At 31.0% G+C, this 13245-nt stretch overlaps 1 protein-coding gene and 1 pseudogene across 1 annotated transcript; one reads left to right on the forward strand and one right to left on the reverse strand.

Annotated features, from left to right (window-relative positions):
- The first annotated feature begins 2906 nt into the window (after positions 1 to 2906).
- LOC145615067 (splicing factor 3B subunit 6-like protein pseudogene) lies at positions 2907 to 3570 on the forward strand (annotated as a pseudogene).
- Positions 3571 to 8286: 4716 nt separating this feature from the next.
- Positions 8287 to 8855, reverse strand: LOC145615561 (uncharacterized). Its single transcript, XM_081670633.1, has one exon. The coding sequence runs from the start codon at positions 8818 to 8820 to the stop codon at positions 8293 to 8295; it is 528 nt and encodes a 175-aa protein (XP_081526759.1). The 5' UTR covers positions 8821 to 8855; the 3' UTR covers positions 8287 to 8292.
- Positions 8856 to 13245: the final 4390 nt, after the last annotated feature.

The raw sequence follows: 13245 nt of genomic DNA on the forward strand, positions 1-13245 counted from the left end.
TCAAAAAGAAAGGTCTAAAGTTATGAATCGTTGTCTCATTAGTTCTTGGGAATATTATTTTCATATATTATTCTATATTCAACGACACAGCATATATAATAAGTTTTATCAGCTAGTCTTACTTGAAAGGAAGAATTTATATTTATACTTTTATGTATAGTGTACAGAGTACAAAAAAGACCTTGATTTTTGCCAAGCTTGGTCTTGTTTTCTCTACAAATTCATGTTATTACAAACGATCATTATCATATCCATTGTTTCACCCTTAAAAAATCGAGGAGGTGTAAAAGAGTATAGAACAAGGATATATATGATTGTACTGTAAATTTAGATGAAAATGCCTTAGTTATTGTCATTGTTGATGAAATATTGTAATGGTGTATTCTACGGATGATGTAAATTATTTTAGCTTGGAAGTCAATTTCAAAGAGATTACTACTATAGTCTATATGTGACGTTGGAACCTTGGATGTAGTAATAATTTATTTAAGTCGCATGAAGATGCAGTTGATTTTTTCAAATTAATTAAGATAAGAATCATTTTTATTAAATTAATTTTTTTTTTGGTTTGTAGAAAATATATGTCTCTCCTAATATTCAAATTTATATTGTAATATTACCTATTATATGAAATATTAAATTAAAATATTCAATAATTGGTCAAGTTCATGTGATTTCAGATAATCTATACTACATACATAGAATATATATAAATACATTTGTCAAGCAAATTAATCATGTGCCACATGGCACTCTTTTTAGTGTGAAAAAAATTGTTTTGACAGTGTAGTGGTTTGATTAGTGATAGATATTTTGTAACAAAATATCATAAATTAGACTATAAACTAAGTCATTTTTATTTGTTGCATTTATAAAGTTCAAAACTAAACTTATTAACCTAGAAGGGCTACGTACTTAACTATAATTGTTATATTGATTCTCCTAGTTGAATTATTTTGACATATTCAAGACAAAATAAGTTTAGTTAACATATGTTAAAAATCAATATAGATAACACTTTGTATAAGTTTAAAGAGAGAAGTTGAGGAAGTTCCAATATAAAATGCATTCACAAATTCAAACAAAAAAAAAAAAAAAAAGATTAGAAAAATCAAGTTCATTTAAGGAGAGTAAACATCCTTAAATGGTCCATATTCAGGCTATTTTGTTTTCTAAAATGACGTAAAATTAATAAAGGATTTAAAATTTGCATTTCTCGAATTACAAAGAAATTACCTAGCCAAGTGCCCAAGTGGCCTCATCAATTGGCACTTAGCAATGAAAATGATCACTTTTGTAACAAGTTCAACAAACACCAACTATAGCTTTTCATTAGGGGTCACATTTTCCTTTGTCTTGAAGGAAAATCGTTTTTTTTTTTTTTTTGAAGGATTATCCTTTTTGGATAAGGAATAAACTAATAATTAACATTCATCTAGCTAGCTTAGTTGTTTAAACTAATAAATTTCTCATTTAATTTTCAGTTTATCTTATTATTTAAAGTTGTTTGTCAATATAATGTTGCGATTAATTAAAAAATGAAAGGTTTAAAAGTACTTCTAAATGTGAAAAGAAAACGACTTTGCTCTTTATAATTTGCATTTATCCATTCATGCTTGGCGCAGTTTGTTCAAATAAAACGGTTCAAACTACCATTCTCTATCTTTGGTGAACAACATTAGTTTAATAGTGACAACAAAACACTAGTTATTCTACCACAATAATCACTTCATCATTGTCATTATCTTGACTTGACTGTGTTTAAAGTTTGTGACACTTTTCTAGTACTACTAGACTTAGATCATTAGATGTTCATGTACAAGTGCTCAACATGTAGGTTACGGAGGAGTAATTATTTGACGAGCAAGTTAATAATCTTTTCTAGTCTACATATGTTTTCCTTTCTTTATTACTATGATATGTTTAGAAATTTAGTTATGGAAAAACGAAGTTCGGTTTATAGCTAAAAATAAGCTAAAGCTATACAATTTATTTATTGTCAATGATAATATAAGTTCCAGATAAATAAAATTAAATACATTTAAATTAGCTTATTATGTAAGAGAAAATCATGTGAATAAAAACACTCTTAAACCTCTTCCGTACGTGTCTTAACATACCATGTCATGTGGGGTTATATGGCCTCATGGGGAGGGGGGATCAAACTAGCCCAACCTACCCAACATATGCCAACTACATCATTACGAGAAGAAATGTTACGGAGTTTTGTTTAACTATTTAGGCTAATTGACAATTATACTTTAAGTTTGCACAATAAATAATATTATACTCCGTATTACAAAGTATTGAAGACACATATTGCATACAAACTATTAGATACTCTTAAATATTAGCAGGTGCACAACTATAAAATTAGCAGGTGCACAAATATATAAAATTATTTTTACTCAACTGAAATTATTTTTACTGAATCTCTATTATATTTCTTCTTTACATTTACTGAATTGAAATTATTTTTACGGAACTGAAATTATTTTTGCTAAAATGAACTTATTTGTACCGAACTGAAATTATTTTGCTCAATTTGAACTTATTTTTATTGAATTGAAATTATTTTTACTGAACTATATTAATTTTTTAAGGTAAAGTGAACAGGGCCGAAGTACAATTGTTAATTGTTAATCGTAAATATGGTAGAGTTGAATCAACAATGGCTCAATCTAATGGCAAGATCGTGCTAGGGAAAAAAAGAAAAGGTGCGGGTTTAAGCAACCTAAACCTAACAAGTACTCTATATTACGGAATAATTAAATTTTCTAAAACAAGAATACAGGTCAAGTAATAAAAATCGGAAGTAGCAGTCTAGTAGAAGTCTTAATTTGATTACTCGAAGCACACTCACCGACATACGGAGTAGAAAGAAATTTATCAAAACACCGCCTCAACCTTCCCCTCTTTCGTCAAATAAACCACCACTTACAGTTTACATTTTACAATCGTCGGAAAACCCCAAACCCTAACCCTAAAAAAATCCCCAATTTCTCTCTTGCAATTCCCAATCCTTCACAACCCTAACCCTAAAAATGTCGATCAGCTTGAGGAAAGCCAACACTCGTCTTCCTCCTGAGGTCAACAGAGTTCTCTACGTTCGTAATCTTCCCTTCACCATCACCAGCGAAGAGATGTACGACATTTTCGGAAAGTATGGAGCAATTCGTCAAATTCGTGTCGGAACTAACAAGGATACTCGAGGAACAGCGTTCGTAGTGTACGAGGATATCTACGATGCTAAGACTGCTGTTGATCATCTTTCTGGGTTTAATGTCGCGAATCGTTATCTTATTGTGTTGTATTATCAGCCTGCTAAGATGAATAAGAAGATTGATTTCAAGAAGAAGGAGGAAGACCTTGTCAAATTGCAGGAGAAATATGGTGTTTCTACTAAAGATAAGTGAATTTTTATTATGGGTTTTAGGTTTTTTTACGAATTGTATGTAAAATGTGGGTGAATTACTGGTATTGTATTTTCTGAGGATTGATACTGGTAATACTTACTATTTTAGTGTTATATTTTCGAGTATTATTGAATTCTCTATTATTGTTTGATAATTCTTGTTTTGCTCAAATCAGTGACTTTCGACATTATAATATGAATAGCTGCAATCTAAAGTTAAGGATCATTGATGATTAGTCTTAGGAAGAAAGTTGGAGACGAAGACGGTCTTATCAGAAAGGGTGAACTGTTATTCTCTAGTGAATTCACCCCTGTAGTTTGCATTTGCTCTAGCTAGGAGTGTTTTTCGTGCTATCACTGATTCGGGATCATCTGTTTTATTTTTGTTCTTAATTTTTGTGGAGTTTGATGGGGTTTTGAACTTATAGATTTTGTTTGGTTTAAATTGCTTATGGTTGTGCAAGATGGTCTAGCATGTCTTGTGTTAGTTTTCGGGTTATCAATATCAAGTAAGTGATCAATAAGTGATGGAAGATGAGGTTAGGATTGAATGGATTCATTGTGGTACACCATATGTTTGGGTGGACATTTTACATTGGTACCTTATGGCCTATGCTAATGATGAACTACATTATATGTTTTGTTGCATTTGTCTAGATTGTTTCATGTGTTATGCTCGATGCATTTTGAAGTGATATTATTTTGAGGACTTATCTAATTTATGGTATCATTACTCTTTTGGGAGTAAATTTGTATGAAATTATTGGATATTTAGCTTGATATAATTTGTGGGTCTTTTAGATATAGGCTATGTACTTTACTTAGGAGTAATGAATGTACACCTGGACCTCCATCTTGTCTTGGTTACACCTGAGAGTCATGCTGTGTTTTTGTTGCAGTAGTTAGCTCAACATTAGTTATAGAATTCCTAGTGCTTCTGAAAACAGAGAACTGAGAGACTAAAAGGCTTACATGTTATGTCCAAGTTGGATTTTTCAATGTTTCTGGAAAGATACCTTTTTCCCCTTTTTTTTCAGGGTCATGCCTAGTATAAGAGCTCATTATGCAACATATTTGATTCAGCCTTTGAAATCTCCAAAGAAAAAGCCTTGCATTACAATAGATGACACTTTGTCCCTGTGAGTGTTGGAGTTCGATAATGATGATGGTTATTCACTCTTGGGGTATAATTGTTGAGAAGTATGAGAATGGAGGTTATAGTATTGAAGTACAAATATCAAAGCATCATTTATGTAGTGAGGCTTGACCCCAAGATGACAATTTGGTGATTATTAGAACCATCTCTTGTTGTTCTTCACTATCAATGCAACATAATTTCAAAATAGCAACATAGCTAAACATCTTTTGTAGCTCTTCACTATCAATGCAACATAATTTCAAAATAGCAACAAATCTAAACTTTATACACCTATTTGTAGACTTGTTATTGTTCCGAATCAACTTATATGACACTAGGGGACACTCCACTCATTCATGTCAATTTTGGAAAGATTTCCTACAATTGGCCAGAAAGCGTGGATTATAGCCTTCAGTTTTGGACTTTTTAGGACTCGGAAAGGAAATTTCTCGGGGTGCTTCCTATGTTCCCTACGTTACTCCAGGACTCATTTGCCTTCCACTTTGCCTTCAATTTGTCAATTTAACCATTTACAATTTATGCCTCCCTTTATAACCTAAGGCCACCACAATACTTTATATGGTGCTGATGTTGAATTACTCCGAATAGTAAAGATTTGTTTACTGGTTAAAATGATATTAATATTGGCTTTGCCCTCACCAAGAATTCTCATGATTCTTAAATGAAAGGAAATATGTTATGTGAGAAAAGTGGTACTTCAGATTCCATGGAAATTTTTTTATTGTTAACTGCATCTGGTTATGTACTTATGTTTTTGGTGTGGCTACTCATATATATGCGAGTATGTTCTTGTAAATTCTAATAGCTTCTTTTTGATAGTTTTGTTTTTTTGTTTTTGTCGAAACAATTGTTGATTTGAGTTTATGAAAAGCATATACTCCTTTCTCTGTTTGTAGGTTTTTGACTGAGTTGTGAAAACCTTTCTCTGTTTCATTTGTTGGGTTTTTCATTTGATAGGGCTTTTGCTTTTCTTTTATTAAGCAAGGAATTTAAATTCAGTGTCGTGCATAACTGCATATGAATGGATTGGTGTGTGAAGGGTCGTTGTCCAATACTCACTACCTAAATAATTTGAGTGGGGGGATCATCCTTTGGAGTTTAAAGGCAGCTCTTCAGTTTCTGTGAAATCGTGTTATTTTTTAAGTTATCCCCCAAAACTGCAGTATTGCTGAATCAAATACTTAGCTCACCACTGCCCAATTCCTTCCACACCTCCATGGCTCCATCCCTATTTACCCCTTGTTTTAGACCATATTGCCCCTTGAATTATTCCCCATTTCTCACCGTTCCAGGCTGGTCTTTTCTGTTAATTTTCTTGTTATCAAGTTCCATACTGGTAATAGCAGTAGGATCTTCTGAGTTTCTCATGCAATAATTTTTTTTCCGCATTAGTAGTCTCTGTTAATTTGCAGATAAGTTCACATTTACCTTGAATGTTAAGTCATCATGGAATTATATGCTGTTAAGCATCAATATGAGGGGTAGGGACAACATATCTGTATATTTAAGGTTTTAGTAGCTTGAAGAAAAAGATAGGTTTACCTAGGATGGAGCGTTTTAGTCAGCTTCTAGAGAGTTAATTTTGAGAGAATCTCAAGCCCTTTTGAATGCCTGAAAATATCCTTTATTTTCTGTAAATTTCAGCTCATCAATTAAAATCACCTACTTAATTCTTCCATTAATGGTATCTAAGTTTAGTCAGTTTTTAGCATGTCTGTTCAATTTGGTATGAAACTTTTTATTTATATAAATACTGGGTTGGTATTTTGAAAAAAATAGGGTTTAAAGTTATGCAGCTTGGTGTTAATGCTAGTATGCTAATACGAGTTCCTTATATCCTTTATGAGAGTGATAAGAGGACAAATACTGAGAACAAGGTAATGTTAGTATCTATTTGTTGGTGTGTTCTTGAGTATTATAGGAGGTTGGTCATGAGGTCAAAAATGATCTTGTAAATATGAGAGCAAGAATGGTGCTCGGTGGTCTAAGTTTTATGTTATCTTTTTAGTTTACATCTAAATGATTCTGCAGCAAAAGCTGATTTGTGTGGAAGTTTTGGTTCACTATTTTGTATAATGTAGGATTATTACCTTCACAGTGACTTGATTGGAATGCTAAATAAAATTCGTGCTTCATTTGTTTTGAGTTCAAAGTGTTATAATCTTGTTTGGTTTAGCCCCAATCTTTGGTGGTCTATAATTATACGTAAGTTACTGTCAAAGTTTTTGGTGCCAAAACTATAAACCATAATAATTCTATATGGGTGTAACCGTATGAGCCTATCGGATTCGTTGACTATTTGAGCTCAACTAAGAAATTTTATGAGCTTGACTCGAGAAATTCGTTAATAGGCTTGAATTTTTTTATTTTTTATTTTTTATTTTTTATTTTTATTTTTTTATTTTTTTTTTTTTGTGTGTTGTAAAATTTAAGGTTGAAATGCTCGAGATTCGGCTCAATTAAGTTCGAATGCAAGTGTAATGAGTTGAGCCAAGTTTAGTCTTGACTCACTTGATTAGCCCCCTTAAAAGGCCATGGCTGGTGTATGATGCAAATTTTGGAAACTAATACATATTGATAGCAAACTACACCAAACTAAGTTATTTCTTGTGAGTTTTGAATGAAAAAAACATGTTCTTACTTCCTTACTCGTTATTTTGATCTTAATATAACAATCACGGATTGAGAATCTCTGTAGACAAGCAAAGCAACAAGATTTAGGCTGGTAGAGAGGTAGGTATCAAACCCTGTAATTTGATGCTTTATTGCCAATTAATTACAATTGTCGTGCGTTTAATTGCAAATACAAATAATAACCCAATTAGTGGCTATGACGTAAACATATATTTTCAACATAATAATTTTTATTTTACCTAATTACCTATATCTATGTGATTTGAACATAAATGTAGATGTTGTAAATTTATTTTGGTGTCTAAACTAATCTGAGACATAATAATGGTTTGATTCGACTACACTAAAATGTAAGCTATATGTTTGTACGATTTTGGTTTAACTTTGCTGTCAAATTACTGTAAGAATTGTCTCACGACTTTTAGTTACGGATTTTACTTTCATCTCTCAACTTTATTTCCTACCTCACATGATAAACAACAAATCGAGCTACTTAGTATAATCCTCACTTGTATTGAGGATGTAAACATGTAATTAACGGCCTAAGGACAATCTCCTTCACTTCGTATCTCTCTTATTCCCCCTCCCTTCTTCCATTACAACAATCATCTAGCAAAGATAGCAAGAAACTTACCCATTCTTCCCTGCTAACATGTACAACAATTATATCATGCAAAGAAAGCAAGAAACTTGGTTACTCTTCCATGTAAAAAAGCATGTCTCTCCACTTTGATATAAAACAAACAACCTTAGCAAATTGCATATCTTTTCACAACATAAAATGATCAACAATATGAATATATCAATATGATCATAAAAATTACAACTATAGACAGTACAATACTTTATCAAAATAACCAACCACTGCACAATATAACCTATAACATCCTCACTGATTGATCCATTCTCACAACAAAGTCAATTTCACAATTAACACACTCCCTTTTTCCCCTTAGGTAAAAAATACCTGAATTTTTTTCACTTCTCAGGAAAAAACAGAGTTTTCTGTACTTTTTTTTTTTTTGGTTTTTTTTTTTTTTTCTAACTAAACTACTAAACTTAAAAAAAAAAAAAAAAAAAAAATTTACCCTTGATTTTCCTTACCAAAAGGTTGAATCCCAGTAAAAGAAACCCTACCAAAACCCAAATGACCAACTTGGTACAACTCAAATAATACTTTATCAGCTTCAAATGCAGCACAAAAGCTTCTTCTTTCTTCCAACTCTTGATTATTATTGTTAATATTATCACCTTCTTTTCCAAATTCAAAGATAATATCTGATTCACTCTGACTTAATCTCCCTGAAATCAGACTAATATCCCTGCTGTTGATATCAATACTACTTCCAGTTTCGCCGATTTTGCAGCATTTCCTCTTCCTGTTCTTCCTTTTCCTCAGACACCTCCTGCCTACTAAATAAGGTACTTTAACAAAGGCAAGAGCTAACAGACTGACGAGAGCGAGAGGGCAGCAACAGACAGCAACACAGTCAGCAACCAAGGCTGCAGCACATGATCTGCACTGCTTCCCTGAACACTCTACCGATGAATCCCCGGCCTCTTCGGATGTGAAACGAGGCCGGGGCAGGTTTTTTCCCTTGTTCACTTCCATTTAAGGGTGGTTACTGTAATATTGTGGCTATATATAATCCTGCAGGAATCAGAACAAAATTATACTGCTAAGTAAAAAATATGAAAAAATGGGTGTTTTTTTTGTCTAGGGAGTAAAGAAGTGTTTTTTTAAGGATGTTGTAATCAAACATACAATAAGTAATGAAGGAAAGACTCATTCTTTTTTACTAACCCACAAAGTAAAAATAAATAAATAAAAATATTTATATAAGTAAAGAATAAAAATTATTAAATTAACCTTGGTAATTCCAAAAGGGTAGGGCTACAAAATATTTATGATTGAAGATGAGGACATAAGTACGAGTACATGCCCACCTTAGAATGTGGTTAAATGATTTCTACACAAATAAGGTTAAGAAAGACAATGGCTTAAGTCCCACACCAAATGCTTGTATAAAAGGAAAATTAAACTATGAAAGCACATGTATTTTGGTTGTAAAAAGGGGTAATAATGAAAAAAGTGGCAACTTACTAGCTCAATTATTTGAATGCACATTTATTATGTGTATATGTATTTAGTGTGTGTTTTCTTCTTGATTATTGAGAAACTTTTGTTAATGATAATAGTGTAGTGTAGTTATCATTTCTTTAGTAGTAGGAAATTAGTGTTATTAAGAGAAACTTAACCTTATTCTATAGGTAAGGAGGTGCTCGATCTTAGGGATTACTAAACTAGTTCAGTCTCATATTTTCATGGTATATTGGGTTATTGTTATAATGGTTCAAAGAATTACACGATGATACATAACTTTTGGTAGCATTTGGCAATTGTACTTAAATTGACTCGAATCATACTTTAGGGAGTATAATTTTGCTGATCTTTGAGATCAACTTATCATTGTCCCTTATTCTTTATCAACTTTTGCTCAAAGTATTACATTCCAACAAGAAGTTGAAAAAAAGGGCTTATTACTCTCATTTATCACCTACAAAGTAAAAGTGTTCCAATTCAATGTTATATTCACAAAAGCACACTATAATACCTAAAAGAGCTTACACAAAGTTGAATGTGACTTCGATGTGAAAAAACATGAAAAAGAAGGTAAAATAAAGGCATGATAAATGGAAATTTCATGGATACTATGATGTCCAAAATACTTAACAAAGATTTGTTATCATACAACAAGTTACTCACCTTGTTTCATAGTTTAAGTTATCTGGGGTAAGACTTTGGCACAAGGGTTAAGAGTCCTCAAAAGGGTAAAGAAAAAACAAACAATTTTACTCTTAACAAGAAAGAGAGGGTAAAAAATTAAAATTGAAGGGCAAAACTAGCATGAAACATTCTATTGTTATTATGAGACGGAATTTGTCATCATGTAGCTCAATAATAGTTTATGCTCCTATCATAACTTCAACTTAATCATATACGACGTAAAAAGATAACCTTTATATTTGTTGTACGGATTAGGGGCCTATTCTCTTCAGATTATTTTCAGTTCAGTTCAGTTTTTAATTTCCTTCTCTCATAAAAATTCAGTTCAGTTCAGTTTAGTTGAGCTCATTTCAGTCAATTAAAACAGACCCTAAGTCCCTATCTTGTCTATATTACATATAATTGTCACAAATTCAAACATGAAAGCAAAGTGACTAGGAAAATAAGAATGTTGAGATTTTTCTTGTAATGCAATGTTTGAAATATTTCGATAGCTCAATTATAAAAGGTAAAAAGAGAGAACTTGAAAAACATGCTTGAAATATGTTATTCAATGCAATGTTTCACTATGACTTGTGAAATTGTAAATTTATTTTCACAACTCCATGAAAAACCTATTAAGAAAACTTTGAAATGAAAAACCTTAATTATAATATAATAATAAAGAGATTATATATTGTGTCATTGAAATATAATTATACAAGAAAGGGGCATGTTACATGTATATGTATGTATATATGTTAAGTCTGCTACCAAATAGTAGACCCACATACAACTTGGAAACTCCCTATTTTATGAAAAACTTCCCAAGGATGGTAATTTTATCCATGCCTTCATGTCCCTTACCCAATTAAGCTTTCCTACAATTCACTTCACTTTCTTCTTTAATTCTATTTAAACCACTACTTAATCCCTATTTTTTGCATCTAATTATTTATGGGACTTTTTTTTCAATTTATTTTTTTTACCCTAATCCTTTGTTTTTCTATTCTTAAATCTTGCCATTTTTTAATTTCTATTGGATCATCATCTTTTTTAGTTTTACTGTCTGGATTTTGTATATAAAATTTTGAAAAGTAATTTAAAAATTATACAGTGCTTAAATGACATTGATTTTTTCTAATAGGCTTAATTTCAATAAATGACATTGATGATTTACAACAAATGTGATTATAAAGTTAGCTACAATAAGTATGAAGCTATACTAATTTGTCAATTAGTTAGCTTATTACTTTAAAGGTTCTTGGTGAAATAATAATTAAGCTAATTAGCTAAAATTGGGCTACAACAATTCTTCAATTTATAACAAATCTCAACCAACAAAATTGTCTTTCTTTTAAATTTTGCCCTTGTCCATATACTTTGATGACAATTTAAATAAATAACACAATTATATGAGCAATTGCTTTACCTAATATTTCTAATGCCATTACTTCAATTTTCCTATAATGATCTTTTTGTGATCTATTGTGATGTGTTAAAAATACATTGTCTATTATTATAAATAGAAAGAAAAAAAAAGCTACCCTTTACTCGTGCAATATGGACCCACTTTCTATATTTGGCTCTATATCAATAATTATTCTCATAATTACAATAATTTTTCTTATTAATTTTATTATATGTTTTTTGTTTGACAATCTTATTTCTCTATTCACTTTTAACTCATTATCTTATATTTTTGCGACAAAATCTAATTGACCCATGTAACCATGTTAAATGATTTTTGGGACAGAGAAAGCAATCACGCTATCATATTTATTAACATTAAACTACTAACATGTTAACTTTTAACCAGTTAATGAACATGGATAAATTGGCCCATACTCATTGACATGACCCAAAATAAGACCCAAACTTCGAATACATACATGACTTGATTTTGACCGGTCACGGAAATTAATGTGACAATAATAAACCTAAATATTCAATACAACACGATTCAAAACTAAATAAAACATTGAATCAAAAATATTTTCGAGCTTGATTCAAACAACCCGTTTACCATCTCAAATCATAAACTTCAATTCTTCTAATAAATCGAACAATAAATGGGAGCATCACATAAAATTTCCACATGCATTGATGTGAAAATAAACCTAAAGTGGACCCACTTAGTATTTTCCTACCAACATTGTTAAAGTTTACCATAAGTAGAAACTTGAAAAATCGACAAATGCAAAAAGAAATCCATCAATCAATAAAATGATATATAGTCACACTCAAAAACATACAACAAATATTACTGTTACTTAAAATAAATTTGATAACATTATTAAATTTCTAGTGTACTTACTTACCTTTCACTCTCAACAAAAATGTTCAACTGCATTTAAATCACTGTCACTGTAGCTCCTGCTGCTATCACACTCACATCATGCTTAGAATCATAGAATATCGTCGTTTCGCAAATCAATCACCAATTTAAACCCGTGGTAGAATGGTTGAAACGAAATGATGACGAAAAAGATACGAGCAAAACACTAAAGTAATTTAGAAGCGAGGCTACTAATTACGATATCACATCGAGCTCAAAATCTGAGAAATCTTAAAGAAAAGGGTAGAGAGAAAAGTAAAAATTAGATCTTGTAATAACATAATTTTGTGGGGTTATTGGTTATTTTCTCTCTCTTTGGAATACAATGTGGGAAGATGCGTCAAGTACTGAGAAAGGGGGACATTTTTTTAATGGGTGAAAATTGCTGCTTGCATAGTAACTCTAATACTACTGACTCTTTTTCTAAAATCTGTGATTTATTTTTTTTAATTTAATTGATTTATAAAATCTTCATTAACAACAAAGCATTTTTTGGGAATCTTCCAATTAGTTTAAACAATTGGGTAGAAATTAAAAGAGAGAGAAACAAAAACTGCATGTTTTAAGTTTCCCAATGACACCCATTTCATTTTTTTTTTCTCTATTTTTCAACTCACTCACACACCTGTTTTTCTGTTTGTTTTTCCTTATTTTTTTTAAAAATATTTTATTTTTCTAATTTTTTTGGCAACCCTTTTTGGTCAATGATAGTTGATGAGGAATCTTGCTAAAATTTGACTAATTTTTTGATGCATGAACCAAGCCCCAGGTATCTTCTGATTGTTTGTCTGCTATTTTTGGTAAGTTTTATGTTCTGGGTTTTTAAAATTTCAATTTGGGTACTAATTCTTTTGGTTATTTTGGTGGGAAATTTCCTTGCAATTTAATGTATATATTTGTAATTGAATGTAGTCTACTTTGTAATACAGTAC

Source organism: Chenopodium album, chromosome 25, assembly GCF_948465745.1.
Source record: "Chenopodium album chromosome 25, dcCheAlbu1.1, whole genome shotgun sequence".
In the NCBI taxonomy this organism is placed as follows: domain Eukaryota; kingdom Viridiplantae; phylum Streptophyta; class Magnoliopsida; order Caryophyllales; family Amaranthaceae; genus Chenopodium; species Chenopodium album.